The sequence below is a fragment of the Nipponia nippon genome, unplaced genomic scaffold, assembly GCF_047370975.1.
Source record: "Nipponia nippon isolate SJK-2023a ecotype South Korea unplaced genomic scaffold, ASM4737097v1 scaffold_5, whole genome shotgun sequence".
NCBI classification, from domain to species: domain Eukaryota; kingdom Metazoa; phylum Chordata; class Aves; order Pelecaniformes; family Threskiornithidae; genus Nipponia; species Nipponia nippon.
Window position 1 is genome coordinate 59234992 of NW_028262369.1, and position 20018 is coordinate 59255009.

At 40.4% G+C, this 20018-nt stretch overlaps 1 protein-coding gene across 4 annotated transcripts in view; it reads left to right on the forward strand.

Moving 5' to 3' along the window:
* Positions 1-20018, forward strand: part of AGAP1 (ArfGAP with GTPase domain, ankyrin repeat and PH domain 1) — a 395766-nt gene that overhangs the window by 116882 nt on the left and 258866 nt on the right. For all 4 annotated transcript variants that reach the window (XM_087731869.1, XM_087731868.1, XM_087731867.1 and 1 more), the window contains exons 2-3: positions 10619-10677; positions 19432-19519. In XM_087731869.1, coding sequence (XP_087587995.1) covers positions 10619-10677; positions 19432-19519 — 147 coding nt within the window. The remainder of the gene's footprint in view (positions 1-10618; positions 10678-19431; positions 19520-20018) is intronic.

The window sequence follows — 20018 nt, forward strand, 5'->3', positions numbered from 1 at the left end:
CTGCCAAGCAGTGCATCTTAGTCATCTTTTTGCATCTCTGTTGTGACATTTTGTTTGGCAAGCCAGAAAGAAGAATATTTTTCTACATTAATTTAGACGGCTCTTCTTGTTTCCCCCCACTTCATCTTTTTTTTTCATTTGTGTTTTGACATTTATTCTTCTTTTGCCAACTGTGTAAGCTGTCCCTCTTCATCTTTGATGCATTGTAGGAAGGGTTCTCATTAATATTCAGGTTTGAATAAGAAAGGCTAATTCCTTGTTTGTGCCTGTAGTCAGGAAAGACAACATGGGGTATGATTTTTGTAGTGTCTTGTTTTGGGTGCTTCCGACATCATTGCTCGGATGCGGGTTTAGTTTAGTCCTGTATTTTCACCACTGGTGTTCAGCAGTTTTTAAGAAGCACGTCACTCCATTGATGTCTCGAGCATGGCTTGTTACAGCTCAAAATCTTATCGCCAGATTTTCACTTAGTTCCATTTGGGGTAATCTTTCCTGTGCTGCCTCCCCTTGAGACAGGAGACGGTATGCAACAGACCTCACCTTTGACACTGACCTGCTTTCTAGTGAGACCCAACAAAATCAGACATTTACCAAACATTTCATCTGCAGAGGCTTCTTTTTCTTCCTGGAGTCGAATACTACTATGGTTACTCATTTAGCTGTATTCTCTGAGGCTTTGGTGCTTACAGAGATACTGTGTATAGCCTAAAAAAAAGATAATATTTCATTGCAGGGCACGGACATAACTTGAGGCATCAGGACAGCCCACAGCCCTAGTACGTGAACAGTGCTGCTTTCTGGTGCTTCTCCTGTTGCAGGAATATGAAGCAATATAGTAGATTTTAGCCATGTCTATTTGAGAGGATTGCTGTAGCTGACATAATTGTGGAAACAATTTAAGGCAAGGATGTGTTTTATTCCCCTCCTCTGTTGAATGTGAGAGCAGCAGTATCTCTGGGTTTGCCCAGTGCGCACATGCTTGGGAAAAGAAGAGGCTGACTTCAGCGTGCCTGGGAGAGGCAAGGGGGGGCGGTGGGATGGAGGGGGTGGCACAGCCAGCTTGGTGGAGGTTGGCTGGTTTGTATGAATCCACTTCGGTAGGAATGGTTTTTCTGTTGTGCTTAGGTAGTATATTTAATTTAAAAATAAATAAATAATGATGGGGGGGGGGGGGGAACACGACTAATAAGACTTAAAAAAACCCCCAAACACAAAAAACCCCCAAACAGTTGTTAACATATCCCTAGTTTTGAAGTGATGATTTACTTTCCCAGTTTTACTGGGGCAGGGAACAGCTTTACTACAGTGATGCTTTCATTTTCTCTTTGTCTGCTTTTTATATTCCTTTCAACTTCTTGTTGTGGTCATCATCGCCCTGTTATAAAAGGGGCCAGCCAGGACCAGTATTTTTCAGTGTCACATTTTTCCGAAGGCTGCTGCTGAGTATTAAGGAAGGTGCATTTTATTGGAATTAAGTTGTAATCCCAATCGTCCTTGCTCAGGGCATCCCTCTTTGAAGTGCAGTTCTCTGATGGCAGAGAGAAAAAGAGAAAGCAGTGGTTTTATCTGTGGCGTTTTAATTTTTCTGAAACTAACTGTCCATCAGCTGCGGAGCCTGACCCACTATGAAAATACAGGGAATGTGAAGTTTTTCTTGTTGATTATATCATTTAGGCTGTAAGCTGTTTACAAGGAGAAATACTTTCTCTGTTTTTGGTTTGGTGGGGGTTTTTTTTGATTGGTTGGTGTGGTTTTTTGTGTGTGTTTTTGGGTGGGGGGGTTAAGATGACTAGTCTTGGTTGGAGCTATGTTATATTTAAGGGAAAAACAAATATTTTGGTGGTGTTAGGTGTAAAACTTCAAGCATGAAACTGGTTTGGGGAATATTCTTGGAAACGTTATACATCATCTCAGTCCTGTTGTAGGAAGCATGGGACTTTTTCCAGCTGTGGGAGATAAGGAGATAATGTCTTTGAAATCACCCAAAAGCTGTGTGTTCAATGAGGTTAAGTATAGCTGTAGATGTAAGACAGATGAGGGGGGGAGTGGGAATATTAGCAGCAACAAAATACTTTTCAGTTTCAACAATTTAAAAATTCAAGAGAAAACTGAAGTGCTGTGGTGACAGAGAAGTGCTCTTAAATTCCGAAGCCCAAACGCGTATTTTTGGAAAGGCTGACTCGTTGACTGTTAAGGTTGTATAGCTCTTTCCATCACCGGTCCTCCTTTTGTTTCCATGGCAGCGCAAAGGATAACGCTGTTGCAGCTGCCAGTCGCTATTGGAAAACAGATTTTGGGTTTGACCTAAATATCTATTTAATATAGTTCTCAGTAACAGGGCATGGTTTTTCAGATGTCAAATACATGTGGGGCTGTAATGAGTTTCAGCTGAGGTGTCTGATGCCTTAAAGAAGCTGAGTTTAGAGCAATTTTCCATCTTATAATTAGCAAGTGGGTATTGCCAGCGATAAATCTGACCAATATCAAACGTTTATATTGGAACTGTAAGAACTCCTGGGATTTTATCCTTTCTGACAACACTGGGAGGGATGGAGGAGTCTTTTAAACTGACAGCTCACAAAAATCCCTCTTGTTCTGGGATTGCAGTTGAATTGCTCTGTGGCAATTTTCATGACTTCTTCTGCAATATGTGTATTAATCCTATTAATGAAGTGTAAATATGGTGTCGTGCGTGACGGGACATGACTTCCCATCACTCTCACCAGAGCCTGGATGGAGTTCTTAGCCAAAGCTGTGCAGAGGAGGGAACAGGACCACGCTGCAATTCTGCTTTTGGGTTAAACTGCAGAAGAAGAAGAAATTACACTTCTGCAACTCAGGGGAAAAAGGGGACTGCTTGGAGTTCCGTAGTTGCAATAGTAATATCAATGTGGCATAAGCGGAAAGCTGTATAATCTATAACTCTATCAAACTGAGTGAGTGGGGAGGAAAAAAACCTTAACTTTTCCTGATACCGATATGGATGGTTTTCTAGAAATTTTATTTGTTAGTGCTTTGTAGTTACTGTTTGTAATTGTATACAGAATTAATTATATAAGCAGAGAGGGTCTGTATCAAAAGCTGACTGATCTTTTTTAAAACAAGTATAAGATGATTGAGAAAATTAACCTACAAAAAGGGCCTTTTGGAATATGACACACTCTTTCAAATAATTTTTTTATGCAGAGCTTAAAAATAAGCATGTCAGAATATTTTTGTGCTGTACTGTGTTGGAATTGAGTTGGGGCTTTGACTTGAAATGCTGGGAGCTGAGTTGGAGAGGATATATGCTGAGAGATTGCCCCTTCTCTGAAAAATGCATGTTTTATTAGTATCACAAGTCTCAACCCAAAAGTTGCATGTTTCCCTCTTTGCTGAGAAAATTAGCACACAAGCTTTGGGAAATGCATTCTGAAAGTGCTCCTTTGATAAAGCTCCAAGAGCGATGTGTGGGTTTATCTGCATCTTTGTGGACGAGTAGGAACTTGTAGGAATATTTTCTGTACCTGGTCGCTCTCAGGTTTTTATTTCAAAGCAGGAAGTAACTCTAAATACTGCTTGCAACGCAGAAATTATCGAGGGGGATCAAGGTATGATGCAGTTATTGGTACTTTAACTTCATTCATGTGTTGTTGAGGGCTCCTCTTCTTATCAAAAAGAAAAGGATCTTTTGCTGAGTGTTTCCAGAGAAATCCCTTGGCTTTCCTTTTTTTTTAATAGCTTTTCCTCATTTAAAAGGACAGCAAAGGGACTTTGGGATAGCCTGAGGGAAGCTCTTACTAAGAAGCTTTCCAAGAATCATGGTAGATTTAAGTCTTTCATGTCATACTGCAGAGACATCTGCCTGCTTCTTCACTCATCCCTCCTTTTGGATGGGTTTGTCATTAGGTTTTCATCTCAATCAGACAAAAAGAAATCTGTGAGCTTCTCAGGCTTTGGATTAAATTGCTAGTCAAGGGTGAGATATTTCAGTGACAATGAAGGACGAAACAAGGTTAGTGGAGCGAGGACCAGTGCAGTACAAGGAGGGAGGCAGAGGCTCCTGTGCTGGCACTGCTGACAGCGGGCTGTGGCCTGCCGTGGTGGTGGTAGGGCAGCTTAGGTTCTCCCAAAGTATTAATCAACGGACTTTGTTGGCTTGTGGGGATTTTTAAGGAGGAGGGACCCAAAGGATGGTGAGGGTGGTGTAAATCTAATCAGCCCCAGTTAAAAGTATTTACCCTGTGGTCTGATTAGCTGCCTGGCTGCTGCTGCCCATGGCAGTAAATGGAGTTCATTTAGGTTAGCAGAGGGCCTCTGGCATTAAAAATCAAGTATGGGATGAAACAGACTACTGAATACCTAAGATAGGCTTTTCCTGTGGATATTTCTATAATTGCTACGAAACTTCTAAGGTTTTCATGTGTGACTTCCCTCCCCTCTTCTGAATCATGGACGGTTGAATTGGCATTGAACCTGTTGTCTCTCAATAAGATTGTTTTGCTAAATTTATTTAGTTTTTAGTGGTTATTACTGGTTTTGAAGAAGGAAATTTTTTTCTATTTGAAAAGTTATTCTACGCAGGACTTGTATATACAAAGTGTTGAAACAGTCATACCTTCTTGGAAGTCTGCCCTTGTGCAATGCCATGGAGTACATGGATCTTGCCAACAATGGCCATCGAGTCCCAAGGCTTCACCACAACATTGTGTTAATAGGGAACCAAAATAGCATGTACACCTGATTCTTAATATTGGAACTAATAGAGAAGGTTCCTCTGCCTGGAGCTGAGTTACTAAACTGAGGTTTTAAAATAGCCAAGGACCTTATTGTAGTTTGTGCTTCGGTGAATGATGTGTAAGTGGAACTGAGAAACTCTAAATGTAGTGGTGGAAATTAAAAAAAAAAAGGGGGGGGGGAGAAAGAAATATGAAAAAAAATGAAGGCTATTTTGTGGAAAGGTAAACTTGGTAAGAAAATGCAGCTATCTTCTTGGTGCACGTTTTAAAAATAAATGATTGACACCATGCCTATTTGAAGCTTTTGATCATCGATGCAGAAGTTAAATGAACAGGACATACAGCTGTGATTAATTATTGACAAAAGTCATTCCTTTCATACGTATAATCTGTAGTTAGATGTGGAGGTTGAGTTCACTTGAATTCCAAAGTCAGAAAGTAATGCAAACAAGGCTCCAGTTGATCAACTTCATACATGTGGTTCTATTTATTATGCAAATCTCTTCCAATATGTTTAAATCAACATGCGGTAGTGGGGTTTTTGTTTCTTCAGCAGAGTATGTTTCTGGACTACCCAATTTGTGCTTTGCATGCTGCAGTCTGATGCATCTGATGTTTCACAGTCATGTTGTAGCTATAAGTTAGTTTTCTTTATTAAAAAAAAAAAAAAAAAAAAAAAAAAAGGCAAATCCCCAAGCTTGTTTGTCATGTTCTATCTGCAAGTATTTGACCTCTTCACCTTAACTTCCATGGGTCTTGGGATTAACTTGGAATAAATCACTCCTTTCTGAGGCATTTGTGCTAGAACTACATTGGTTAGCTGGGTACTTCAGTGTCCATACAAATGATGGTACATTAAGCTCATTTTGCTAAAGAGACCAGATGCTGTTTCATGACATGTTCTGTTTTTAACTGTCATTATTCCTTGTAAACATGCCAGTTCCTGGGGAGGGAAGATTAACTCCTAGATCTCCTAATAAAAGTTTTGTTGTTGGTGGTTTGGTTTTTTTGTCGTCTCCCCCCCCCCCCCCCCCCCCCCCGCCCCGAAGGCCAATGAATGACCTGTAATTTAACTGCAAATTGAACATAATAGTATTGTGAAATTTTAGTTTAAATTAGTTGGGTTGAGCTCAAGTTTTTTTTTTAACAGGCATATTTTTGCAAGAGAATGCTATTTCAAATTTTCTCAAGTATTTTGGACACTCAAAACATCTGTACATAGCAATAACCAGGTACTTAACAAAAAGGAGAAGGTAGCTGTGTCAAGAAGTCCAGCACCATGTCAAGTTAGTGTTGTTACATTTCTTTTACTCGATAGCTGATCAGAATTAAAATGCATGTAATTCCTGTATTGAGGGTACTGGATGTTTGAGACAGTTTGTTTTGGAAGGTCATTGTGGGCTCTTGATGCAGTTCAATGAAGGAAGGACCAAGCAGGGTGAGTAAATCCATGCCCTTGGCCTGGATCACTCTTCTTCTTGCCATCTGCCATCTTCCTGCTTTGTCATTTGGCCTCTTGGCTTTTTGGAAATTTACCTTTCGTTGCCTCTCCTACCTGATTTCTGCTTTTGGAATGTACAGATCTTACAAAATAATACTTAAGGTTATTTAAAAAAAAAAAGTGACAGGGCTTCTCATGTTCTTGTTACCCTCGTGAGTCTACCCCTTGGCTTAAATGGTAGATTTTTTGCAGTTCTTCAAGTCGATAGCAGTGATCTGCTCACTTGTCTTTTCTTTTTTAATCTTCTGTGGTGATGAAATCCATGCTTCTTTTTTATTGAAGCTTGTTGACATTAATAGAGAGTTCTCACATTTTGTTTCACACACATACACCCCCGCCAGACAGGCATAATACTTGCCTGAGACTGATGGTTTTCCTTGACACCTGAGAATCTGGAGATCAGCTGAAACCTCCCTGTGTTGCAAGGCCTTGGCTAGTTCTTCCTGCTGCTGAGTCTTGCAGCTAAAACAGCAAGTTTAATTTTTATCTGTTTATCCATCTCTTGCAGATAGTAATGAAGAAAGGAATAATGCATGCATAGGTATGGGGAAAGGAGAAGCAGGCATGTTCAAATAATGCTACACAAACATATCATCAAACTATACAAATGTATAGTTCTGGAATCAACTGTCAGGAAAAAGTGTTTTGGAACAGAGCTATGGCATATAAATGATACTTGGGGTTATGAAGAGGAATGCAGGGTAACTTAGGTCTGTCATGCAATTCCGTGTAGTTAATACCTGGTAAAAACTGTTTCACTGGAATAGTCTTTCTTGATCTAATATCTAAGTTTTTGCATGGTAATATGTGGATTTTACTTGTTAGCTATGATGTAATGTTGCTGTGATATGGAGGCCATTGGTGTAGCTATAGGCTGACTAATGAGTTCTGTTTAGAGAAGGGGAAAAAAAAAAAAAAGTGGTAATCCAAAGCATCAGATGTATAAGTGCAAGTTAGTTGATATCTTTACTGGGCAGGGAGTAATGGCTAAACATGCAATGATATAATTTCAATCACCACTTGCAAGTTTTCCTGCATTTGAAATAGTTGTGTATCTTTATTACTGTTCTAAAAGTGATAAATAAAATATGTATGTTAAGTTACAGAAATGTCGCTTAGGAAATCTGTACTTTATGCCCTGAAGAAGTGGGTTTGTGTGGAAAGGTTCGTTGGCTTCTCATTACGGTCAGTTCTGTCCTGTCATGGTTGGGTTGTATGAGAATTTCTTCTCCTTTTCCACTGTTTCCCAAATCAACAACAGTGCAAAGCAAAACCATGAGAATTGGTAGTTTACTGTCAGGACAAGTTACGGAAAGATTCCTCTTATGCTAAATGCTATTGCAGGTTTCTGGAGGCGTTTTGATTCCTGCAGTTTTGTTGCTCTACAGCTGTTGGAGAAGCTCTGGGACCTGGAATGAGGCAGTCAGAAGGGGGTTGTATGTTTGACTCTGCCGTCTACACCAGACAAGGAACCCAAGGCACTGCTTGTCACCTCAGTTTGGGCACTCGTATCCACACCGTTGTGATCTGATACCTTCCCTTGCTCACTGTAAGGAAAAATCTTCCTTCATACAGGAAGGCAGGAAAACATCTAGACCAAGTTGTGGTCCCTTTTGAGTGCCTTAATCGTAAGGCTCCTAGAGCAGGTCTTATATGCAGTGTTCCTGAATTGGAAATTGTTGCTGCTTTGTCTGCATCTCAAGTTACTTTCAGCTGAGCATGCTAGAGAAAGATCTTCCTGTCTCCTCCGGTCTGAGACTTGCATTTTCATGTGTTCCTGGTTTTCAGATTGTCTTCTGGCTGGAGGCAAGAAAACAGGGTAGTGACTGCTCAGGTCAGGTATCTCTACTCTGGGTGAATCCTGTGTCCCTGCCCATTTAAATGGCGGGACATCTTTGGCTTGGGAAGTCATTGAACTCAATTGCTGTTCGTCTACAGGAAAAACAGATTCCTCTGCAAGGGTCTCCTGTTCTTTACTAAGTATCATCTTCTGATCTCTACTGTAGTAAAAGGATACTGCCATAGCTGAATCTTTGGCCTGACCTGGTGCAGCCTTTTTCTATGCTGATGTAGTAGTTTCTAAGCAATGAAGTAAATAATATGTATTCCAGCTGCACTGAATTACTTAAAAAGGAGGAATGTTTTTGGAGAAGAGAGCTGCGACAGCTCTTGAGATGTTTTTTTCGCTTCACCGGGTCTCTCAAAGCACAGTTCATCCTTTGCCATCCTTTCTGTCCCCATCTTTCCCTTTCTTGGCTTGGAGCCTTTGTTTGGTCTGAGACTGTGATGATGTTTGACAAATGCTTGCCTGCTGCTTCAACATAAACAGCTCTTTTTGAGCTCAGGATGAGGTGGTAACTAGAAGGTGCTGTTCATTTTCACCATTTCATAGTGCTTCAAGTCATTATTACCTATTAATTGAAATAGTAATATTTAGCTCTAAAATGCTTATTTTGCTTTTTGCCAGGCATATTTAGTAATCCTTGGGTTTTATTCTATGGTAAGAAATGCTGATGTGATCATGGAGGAAAAAAGAAAAATACTTACAAGCACTATTTGCTTTCTTAAACCTTTACAAGGTAAACAAGAATTCACAAGGATTGGGTTGCGGGAAAATGATATGTGTGCTGCTTTGTGGTCAGGCCTGACTAACACAAGACACTTGTTTTAACTGGGGTACAGCCCCATGCCATGTAGTCATACACCTGGGACTTCAGGTTTTGATCAAATTGGACTTTTTCAGATCATGCAACAGGAGCCTGATGGCCATAATGACTTCTCTTGCAGCTGGAATACCAAAAGGTTAACTGACATCTTCAGATCATCTTAATCTGAGCCTTTGGTTTTTCTTCTTCTTCCAGTGAGTGAGTGGGAGGCAGCTCAAGATTGTAATATACCAAAATACTTACTTTTTTCAAAGTGTTTTCATGCAAATACACGTCGTGCTAGTACACACAAGCTTCTATTTGTAGCTGAAATGTGAAGCAATGTGATAAAGATGGAGAAAGCTTCCAAATTCACAGCTGATGTCTTTGTAATATTGAGCAAAAGTAGTATATGTAGTGGGGAATAGAGATACAATGCAAAATACAAGTTTGCTTTGAGGTTGTTTTTAGTTAGGCAGTGGGAAAACTTGGTTACAGCTGACAATTTCTTAAGTTAGTGAGGATACCATCTGGGGTGGGAAATTGCTTCCAAATTTTTTATTCTCTAGATCAAAAGATATAATGAAATAGCCTTCTTCCTCTCCTGATTGGTATATCAGAGGGGAAGCAATGGCTTGCAAAACCTTTGCTTGCTTACAGACAACGTGATCAGGCATAACTTTTCACTTGTTATTTTCTGTAACTGCGAATTGACTCTGTAACGCTGGGGCTACTTCAATTCAGTGCTGTTTAATTCCTGTGGAGTTGCATCTCATCTGCTTGGTAGGAGCATTCCTGCGTGCATGCGACACGCAGTCATTCATCTGGCTTGCGTGGTTTTGGAGAGGGTTAAATCAGGATTCGGAGTAATGCTGCTTGGATTTGTAATGGAAACATGATTATCTGTTTGCTTTCAGCTGACTAGACCTTTACAGAAGGAACAAAATGATAAATGGAGATAGAAAAATGGAGCCTTATTTCTTTTTTTTTGTGTGCGGAATTGTCAGTGAGGTTGGACCCGGGTGCAGCCCTAAGGACTTCATTTCTATTGGGAGGAATGATGAACTTAACTTGCCAGTTTTCCAGGAATCAACCCCTTCCTGCCCCCAGTACTTTTTATTTAGTTTTATCGTAAATGGCTCTGTGGTTTATTTCTGTCCAGGTTGTGCTGCTGAAAAATAGCATGTTTCTAGAATAAATAGATATTCTCCCTTACCTGGCAGGGATGTTACCACTGATGCTGTAGTTGCAGCTGTTGACATTAAGTATGATGTGCAGTAAAAACCAGATGTTTTTAGAACAGACAAATATTCTTGTTTACCTGGGTGGAGAAGTTACTGCTGGTGGTGGCAACCACAGTTGTTGACATTTAGTGTGATGAGCAGTCCAAGGCTTTTCTTGTAGAGAAGAAATGTATCATGGTGGATGGGAAGCAGTTTAGCCGTGTACAGACTGGAAGAGTCTTTTCACAACCCTGAAGGACTGGAGTTAGTTTGAGCTTGCTAATGCCAGTGGAGATGATAGAGCTAGACTTGCTACAGAGAGTGCATCCATTCTGCAACATGGTCGTTTCTGGTATTCTTGAATTTTTGTATAATTCATCCAAACCCCTAGTGTTTTTCACGTTAGATTGTCAGTCTCATAAGATGGAGTGTGACTTTTGGTCTCATGCCCAAAGCCTTAGCGTGAAATTCTGTGCGGCAGACCATTAAATGTCATTGTTCTGATTTTGTGAATGTTGTCCGTTTTTACAGATGCCTTTGTAAATAGCCAGGAATGGACACTAAGCCGATCTGTACCAGAACTGAAAGTGGTGAGTTTATATTTACTTCCGTCTCTGAAAAACATCCTGAAAATGTTGTGCACAAGTGAAAATCTTCTAAGCTTCATTAATCTACTGTTGGGGGAAAAAATATAGAAAACAACTTTAAGAAGTAAAGCAATTTTCTTCAACAGAACTATCTTTATGAAGTTTATGTATCTTCTATTTTTATAATCATGCTTCAAAAATCTATTTGTATTTTATTGCTGTTTTGACTTGTTTGGCTACATGAACCAGCCTCCTAGGGTGGTCTTCTCAGTAGGGAAGTCTTACACTTCTGTAAGAGGGGGTAGTTGGCAGGTGATGTATAAAACTCCTTTTATCTCACTGTAATAATTTTTCACAATTTCTTCAAGGACCAAATGTCTTTTCTCCCTCTCTTAAAAGAATTTAACTGAATTTGTACTGAATAAAAAAAAAATTTTTTGAAAGTTCATATAGCGATTCAAAAACTGCATTTTACTGTAAGAACGAACAGTGATTTAATAGCTGCTTACAATAACTTTTCCCTTGGCTGAGCCATTTTCCATATAGGTGGAAGAAAAGGCAAAAGTAGCAGAGAGACAGATTGGGGGAATTTCCCAGATTTGCCCTTTTAAGCGTTATGAACCTGGAGGCTGGAGACGAGGGCTGAAACATCCTCGTAGTGGATATCGAACTGGCAGCTTGTCAAGCCAGCAGCAACGAGTTGTTGAGGCCAGATCGCTGTGATGTTTACCACGTGGAAGTCCAGATTTAATTAAACACAATCAAATTCTCAAACCCTGCAAAATGACTGTGGTACCCAAGGTACAGAACTTGGTAATACCTTTGGCAGGCATCTGTGCTCAGCTCCTGTGGTCCAGCTGTAACTGGATGAGCTGCTCCAATCCAAACACCCATTTCCTGAGTGGCAAAGTGAATCAGGCAAAAGCAGCTGAATTTAAGAACGGGTGGCTGGGGCCAAGCTTCACTAGCCCTCTTCTCATGTGGTAAATGTCTTTTTCTGAATCTGAGCTGATAATAGTGTTTATGGAGGTAAGAGAAAGCATAGGTCAAACTTAGCATGACAGATGCACTTCTGCAAAATGGCATTTTAATTGAAGCAGCTTCCTCATGACTACAGTTATGTTTCTGTTTTGATTTCAGCAGTGCACAAGGTAAGTAGAAGAGAAATATGGTAGTCAGTGGATGTAACTGTATAATACAAGAAGGGCCTGCAAAGGGTCACCAGATTCAGTTTAATTGATTGTGTAATGTGGAAGACAAATATCTCCCAAAATACCTTGCAGAATAAAGTACCTAAGAATTTAGGACTGGAAAGTGTTGGTTGGATATGAGTCCAGTCCACTGTGGTATTAGCTAACTTATGCTAAGGATCTGTAGAGGGTTTCCTTGTACATCCCTTCCCCTTCTCTTAGCCCTACTAATTCACAACACCCGCCAATAAACTTAGGGCTTGCAGGTGAGACCAAAGCTGCAGTTATTATGTGTTATGATACAGAACACAATTGCCGAGCATTAGGTAGTGGTCTCAGAGTACAGGCATTTCTGTGATACCATGGCTGCGTTTTGTGAATACTTGCCCTGGGTATCTTGCCCCCATGTTGTCTGAACCAGTGGTAGGAAAATAAACTGCTGCTATGTGGCTGCTGTAGAGAATTGATTTGAAGTGGTCAGCGTGCATGAACCATCCAAGGCTTCAGTTTGTATAATCCTGCATAAAAGCAGAACTCTTACCACTACAAAAATAATAATTTGATTATACCACTGCAAATTATTGAAGCTAGCAGCACCAGCTGTGACTGTGAACTTGTGCTCCATCAGGAAGGGCAAATTAGGAGCTCCACCTGAAATCCGCTCTGCCTTTCCTATACATCTGCCGTTGGGAAGGAGTTGGTGCAGGGACTCATCTCTCTGTCTTTCCCCTGGTTCCAGCCTTATCGTTGCCTCTTGCTTATGGCTGAGGAAGGAAAGGGCCATGCTAAAAGCTAAACCTGCCTCTTCTGCCACAGTGCTATCATTATATTCACCACTAAGGATAACTGTGGGTGCGTTGATTTAGCTTGTGGCCGTGTTGGGGATGTTGGAAGCATAAGAAGCGTGGAGTATTTGCTCCCATCACTGTACAGTGCAGCAGTGCACATGAGGAGGTGAGGCTTAATGTTGCAAGGTTATGAAGGAGCACCAGCTTTAGCTGATTGAGCAGGCTGTAGTCTGCATTAGAAGATGGTTAGTAGCTCACTGGGAGAGATTGTCTTCTCTACAGAGGCTGGGAGGTCCTTAAATTGAGCTGGTTGTTTGATTTTTGATTTTTTTTTTTCTTTTTTTATAGCAGCTGTTGTTATACCCTTAGGCTCTACAGGAATTTAAGGGGAATAGAAATGGACTCTGGGAGAGCAGAGAAAGCACATAGAATTGCAGTAAAGGAAAGCCGATGGATGTATTTTTCAACATGCTTCTGAGGAAAATACTAGCCTTTCCCTCTGCCTCCTTTTTTAGGAAGACACATTGGGCTTGATTCTTTTTTTTCCCCCAGTTTCAGTAGGATATTTGTTTCTGCTGATCAAATACTACCACAGAGATTTACTTATGGATATTGATGCTTCTGTTATGGTCAAGAGTGTGCTAGGCCAGCTGGGTGAGACCAGTTCCTTTCCCGAGTGATGGTGGTATTCCTGGGTCCCATTGATCCAAACATAAAATAAGGATGTGTTAGGCAAAATAAATACAAGATTGTTTTGGACAAAATAATTTACTTTGTTCCAAAAAATATGCAAAGCGCAGTCAGGCTTCTGTGCTGGATAGCTTTAAAATGCCAAATGCCATCAATACATTTATGCATTTTTACAAACAGGCTTTAGTAGGATGTGGGCATAGTGGTTTGGATTTATTTTACAGCATGTCTGGCACATGCAAATAAATGATTCAGTGTTGCACAAGTCATAATTGACAGAGCATTGCGTTGTAGCCTTGTTAGCTGAATTTTCTTGTTTCTGAACTGGTTTAGGGTGGTATTTTTGTTCCATAACATGCTTGTCATAACTTCGTGCATTTCGTATGTATCCATAAATAAACAGAAATGACTCAGATTGTTTGTATATAAAATAGGGGAGACAGAAATATGACTACTGTAAAAACATGCTGGCATATTTGTCATACTGTGAGGGGATCATCCTTAAAACAAGTATTACTCCTGATTAAGACAGAAATTGTATTAGAAGTCAGATTTTTTTCCAGTGTAAAGTTTATTGCTCCTAGTTTTCAGAGGTTAATAGCGTGCAGAGACCCGGAGCAGTAATACCAAGCACTGCACTGAACAACGAAGGCTGATTCTGCTAGATTTTGATTTGATGTACTCGTTTCGTATCTGGTAGAAAAGAGATGGCTGCCTTGTCTCTTCAAATGCAGGCACTGAGGTGAGATCTTAAAGAATCCTCTCTCTTACCATATGAGAAGCAGAGGAGGAGGCAGATGTCTCCTGCATGCATTCTGAAGTAGTTGTCTAAGGGAAAAATAAAGCTGTGCTGCAAATGTAGATTTTATAGTCAGATTTGAGGAAACTTGCTTTGGGTTCATATTATTTTTGAGAAGTTAACATTAGTACTCCAATACAAAACTTAACTGTGTTAATGCTTTTTTCATGTTCGCTTTTTCTACCATGTAAGCTCCTAAAGAACTTTTGTCAGTTCCGTGGGTAGTTTGAAACTGATCTAAAATATAAATCCAAGAACTTCTCTGTTAAGAAACAGTTGAATATTCTGATCGAGAAGATCAGTCCCGCATTATCTTTAAAACGCCAACACTTTTTGGTCTTAGTCTTGAGGCGACTTATGGAAATGAATAAAAGGAGAAAGAGGGAGAAAACACACTGCCTCTCTTTGAGGATTGTGCATGGTTTTTAATAGCATATTTTACAGGAAGAAGGCTCTAGTTTTACTACATGCATTAGTGAAGTGTTTTCTTAATTGAAATACACATCTTGCTCTTCGTCTTCCCTGCTTTCTGCATCAGTTTTTTAGCATCACATTTAATAATGCTCTTTTGGCCAGGCACCTTTGTCTTTCTGGGTGCCTACAAGGACGAACATACTGGAGAACCTGAAGTGCTGTAAAATTGCACATGCTGATATGGTCTTTGGGATGCTTGGGAAAAAAAATATATATAAAATTGTATTCTTACATCACTATATGTTGTTCAAATATTTGGAGTCTCTGACTCAATATGGTAACACATCCCAGCCATGAGCAAAGGACATTGCATGTTAGCTCTCACTGGAGCCCAAGTTGATGCTGGCAGTTTTGCCCTCTGACTGGTTACGTTTTTGGCACTGGTATAATACAAAATAGCATTAATTTGCACGCATACAGGACTAGTCACTTTTAAGTGAAGGTTTCAGTATCTGCTGTGAAGGTGTTTGCGTGACTGATTATATCTCCAGATCTAATGGAGGATTTTTTTGTGGACGTGTTGGTGCTACACTGGTGTGCTCCACTGGTTTGCTCCAAGGTAGGTCAGGAACAGCTTTGGTATCTTGTTTCCAAAGGTCTAGAGCTACTGCTTCTAAAACGAGAACACAAAACACTCTTCTCTGTCAGCATTTTCCTAGTAAACCCATGTGAAGCTTGCTTGCTTTCCAATTCTTCAGAAATTGTGGTGCTCAGAAAGGGCCTTAGCCTGGCTATTTATCTGCAGAGGTATGTCTAATGTACTGATTTACAGATGGCATTTTTGGCCCAGACTGTCATAATATAGAGCTGGTGGGGAAGGAGGAGAGGGGGACGCTTGCCTTGGGAATGTGGTGTTCAGCTTCTGGTCTGGGATGAAGCTGCTGCTGTAGTGAATACAGCCTACTGATGAGCTGTGTGCTGAAGAAAACAGGCAACTAGCAAGCAGTTTAGTTAATCTCTTTTTAAAAATCTGTTAAAATCTGGAAAACTGTGTCTTGGCCACTTTGATTTAATTAAAAAAAAAAAAAAAAAGTCAAATAAGTTTTGATGCACTAAATCTTAATTATTTGAGTGGTCGTGAATCCCAAACAGTGAGAAATGTGTAGTTCTAGGCGAAGGGAAGAAGGTGGGAAGTAACCTCTCACCTCTTTGTATGGAAAGGGAGAGGGTATCGGTTCTGTGGTGAGAAGAGGAGGGGTGCAAAGGCCAAGCTGTTATTCACAGGATTTCCTCAGGCATCATGTTGGTTGGGGTTTTTTTTTGTTTGGTTTGGTTTTTTTGTTTGTTTTGGGTTTTTTGGTTGTTTTGTTTTTTTTTTTTTTTTTCCTGAGAAGTATGGAGGGTTATTTGAACATTTTGCTTATTTAGGGAAACACATGAGTAGACAAGCTTACTGTAGTTTATTGGCATATAAAGGAGGGAAAAGTCATTCACTTCAGAGGTTGCTTGATGTTTTGGGGTTAAGGGACACACGTTAGAGATGGTATTTTCTTCCTCTTACCTCTCACTTGGTATCTGGTTGAACGTTGGAGAAAGCTGAAATGAAGTTGTGGCTAAGTCAGGCATTCAGAATGGAGATACAGGATTTGGATGTGAGTGCAATATTGCTTTAGTTTTTGTTCTTTGTATGTGCAGATGGAAGTCCCAAGCTGGTGTGCCCTCCCCCCTCCCGCCCCCGACTATCTTCCCTATACATACATTCAGTGGAAGAAGTGAGGATCAGTGTAATAAAAAAATTAGCTAGTCAATATTGTGTGTTTTCTTGTGCCATACAGAATCTTAGGGCTTTGCTTACTGTCCACTACTCACGTTCTCTTTTGAATACAGCAACTCACTTCTGTATTAAGTTTTCTTCAGGTCTTGTCACTTAATTTTCAGTGACACATCATATACTTTCCCAGTGCATCTATGAGATGAAAGAAAAATTTTGAAACTGGGGGTGCTGGAGAGAGAGCGGTTTCATTTCTGCTGATAGCTTGCACTCAAGGTGAAAGATGTCGAGCCAGAATGTGCAGGAAACTAAAGCCAGTGCGATCCCACCACACGTGGGCACACACCACTCGCTCACAGCTGTCGTCTCTCTCCTGTTGGCAAAACATGGAAGTCATAGTGACCTCATGTTCCAGTTTTTTCCTGAGTAGATTGCCCAGAGGATTTAAATGATCCGTGTACCCAAAATGTTTAGTTGCTCAAACCAAGAGATTTTCTTTCTAGGCTCTTTTTCAAAACCTTTGCTTTCAGCCAGGAAGTGTGGGCACCTTGGAGGCAACAGCCTTGGTCATGTTGCGGGTCTGACTTGCTTGCAAAGCAGGGTGTGTGGAGCATACTAATCATTTAGGAGGTCTGAGGTATCAGCTGTATCCTTTTCTTGTTGGTGTTTAGTATCTTATGTGATGAGGTTTATCAGGTGGATGATGTCAGGCACCTGTAGAAGTTACCCTTCTTCCTAGAGAAGTTATCGGTCGCTTTTTCTTTTCTGTGAAGTTGCAAAAGTACATCTTGTTAAGAAGATATCTTCTGTAACTTCTTTTTTTCTGGGTTCCAAGCAAAGCTCACTAGTCTTGAAGGGGAAAAGAGATCTGATAAATGGTTTTGTCTTGGCCTGACCTGAATGAAGCTCTGCAGTCTGTTTCCAGAGAGCATTGTCCCATGGAATGGGGTCTGAGAACGCAAGGTTAGTCAGCTGCAGAAGTGGCGTTTGCCTCTGTCATTTGTCTTGCACTTACTTTTAGATGTAGATATCTCAGTATGTACTAGCTTGGCCTGTAATTTCTCTTAGCTGTAAGTTGTGTTAAAAGCTTCCAGTATGGTACACTGGTTTAAACACTCTTCAGAGTCAGCTCAAAGCCCAATAAACAGATACGTGTTGTCCAACCGCTTGGGCTGTGGCTTCCTTCTTATTTTTGTGGGAGTGCTCTTTGATAGCAGCTATGCTTATAGTGGGTTTCTTGTTTTATATTTATTCTTGTCTTTTTTTTTTTTTTTTAATTACAAACTGTTTTCTGTCTGTTCAAGTTCTTTCCTGCTAACCTGAACAAGTCAAGGGTGAAGCTTCCTGTAGCATTAGGCCAGCATGGGATCTGGTGTCTCTTCTTTTCCCTGCCTTTTCCGCCCCTCAAGTTAGGTCAGTGTTTATTCTTGTTTGATATGACTTTTGAAATCTGTTTTGGGCTTCTTGGAGGTTTTTTTCCTCCACTGTAGCCCACACTGTCCATCACGCTTAAAGCTTATGCTATCATAGGGGCCGAAGGGTGATGCGAGACTGCCTTCCATTTACTCTCTGCCTAAGTTGCTGCTTTATCTGAGCTGTTCTTGCATGTCAGCTGTAGAGATAAAGTGGGCATCCTTTGCAGCACTGTTACCCTTGTCTTAATTGAAAGTTGTTCCAGGTTGTAACGAATAAATAATTGCTGTTCTCTTCCCCCCCCCCCCCCCCCAAACTGTCATTGGGGTAGTTTAAGGTGGCACCACTCTGTTGGTTTAAGCAATTTTTGATAAGGAGGATAGATTCTTACCAATTAGGATTAAGAAAATGGAGTAGAGAATGTGCATTAATGTGTAACTTTTTCATGCCGTCTCTGTCAGTTTGGCGAACTCAGGCAGGTCAGCGGAGTTCATCCTCTCTCCAGGGATCTTATATTCTGAACCTTTTGGTTAGAGTCAAGATAAACATGTAAGAACAGACTAGGCTTAGATATGTTTTAAAGGATGAAATAAGTTCCCATCTCCTCCCCCAAAACCTGAGTGAGCACCATGTCCTCAGAGTTGTGTTCAACAGGGAGATCTGAATAAGCAGATGACAACTGAGCAAGTTAAAAAAAAAAAAAAAAAAAAAGGACATTTTTTTAAAACATAGAGAAGGTATGTTCTCCAAACCCCCCTGTGCCCTAGATTATGCAGAGCAGGGCAGGCAGTCAGGCTTGGACCTTGCTTGCTGCATCTGTCTGTCCGCTTCCGGTTGATGGTCAGGCCTGGGGACAAATCGGCAGGACTTGTATTGGCCAGCGATGCAAGGCTGCAGCTGGAAAGGGATGGCTTGTGTGGTATTGTGGCAGGCTTCATAACTCCCTCGCACCCCTTTTAAAGCAAAAAGGAAAAAAAGCAAATCTTCCAGTCTTGGCGTTTGAGCACCTCTGGGAAGAAGACTGTTGTGGTGTTGGGCTACATTCTATTACTTCTGCCTGTTTAAAAACAAATGCTAGCTAACCAGCTTAACAGAAAAATCACATATGCTTTAAGATTGAGTACTTCTGTTTGGTTGTCAGATGTTCCCAATGCAGATGTTTGGGCATGGACGGTTTGAGTTGTAAACTTCTTTGTAAAGCAAGGAACTTCAACATGTCGTAGCGGACATGCCAAGATCTGTCTGTCTATAGCCATATATCTTATGTGTGCTTAAGTAGCGAGTCAATGTGAATCACGTGGTGGATAGCCTGCAGAGATATTTTCCAGTATGAGAATTTAGTGATGTGTTTATATTTTTGAGTAAAGAGGTGACAAGCTTGCTCAGAGCTTCAGGCTTCTTCCCTGAAGTCTATGTGTTGCCTGATGTTCCCACTTAGCATTAGCGGCGAGCTGCATAAAGGAGTGCTACTAATACAAACTGATTTTGGTTTATACGTTTTGTCATGTATATGCTCTGCTGTAGCCTTAGCTTTTTGGCAGTTACTTTATCTGTCAGCATATTTGGGAGTGTTTCTGTTGTGTGGGCTTTCTCAAGTGCAGAGAAGTTATGTCTGCATTAAGATTTTGCTTGAATGTACTGCTTTTTACAGGGATTAATTGCAGTTAAACTTTTTTCCTTTTTTTTTTCCAGGGGATTGTGGGTAACCTAGCAAGTGGCAAGTCTGCACTTGTACACCGGTATCTGACTGGCACATATGTCCAAGAGGAATCACCTGAAGGTACGTGGATATGCAAATTTCACTGATCCCCCCCTGCCACCCTACATCTTTATTCATTTTTAATCATGCAGAAATGAATCAGTAAAGAATCTGATTTGCTATTTCAATATTTGTGGAGATTTTTCCTTTAACATTCTCCAGACTGAGATAAGTATATACAATAAGTATAATTTTAGCTTTTTCATAACTACTTGGCATCCGGTACATGTCCATATGGGAAACTTCTAGTCCTGTATTGAGAAGAGTTAACTGCTCTCAGTAGTGCTACTGCTTTCAGTTTGGCTGTTGAAAGTCACAATTACTCTATCTGGTACTGGATTTCTGCAGAATCAGGCTGTTTGGTTTGTGATATTGGGAGAACAAAAAACTTCACAAGCCTAAACTAAAGATGTAACTTGTTCCTCGTTTAATATATTAGATCTTTGGTCTTGAAGGTTTTTTTTGTTGTTTGTTTTTGTTTTTGTTTTTTTTTTAAATGTTCTTATACCATAGAAAATTA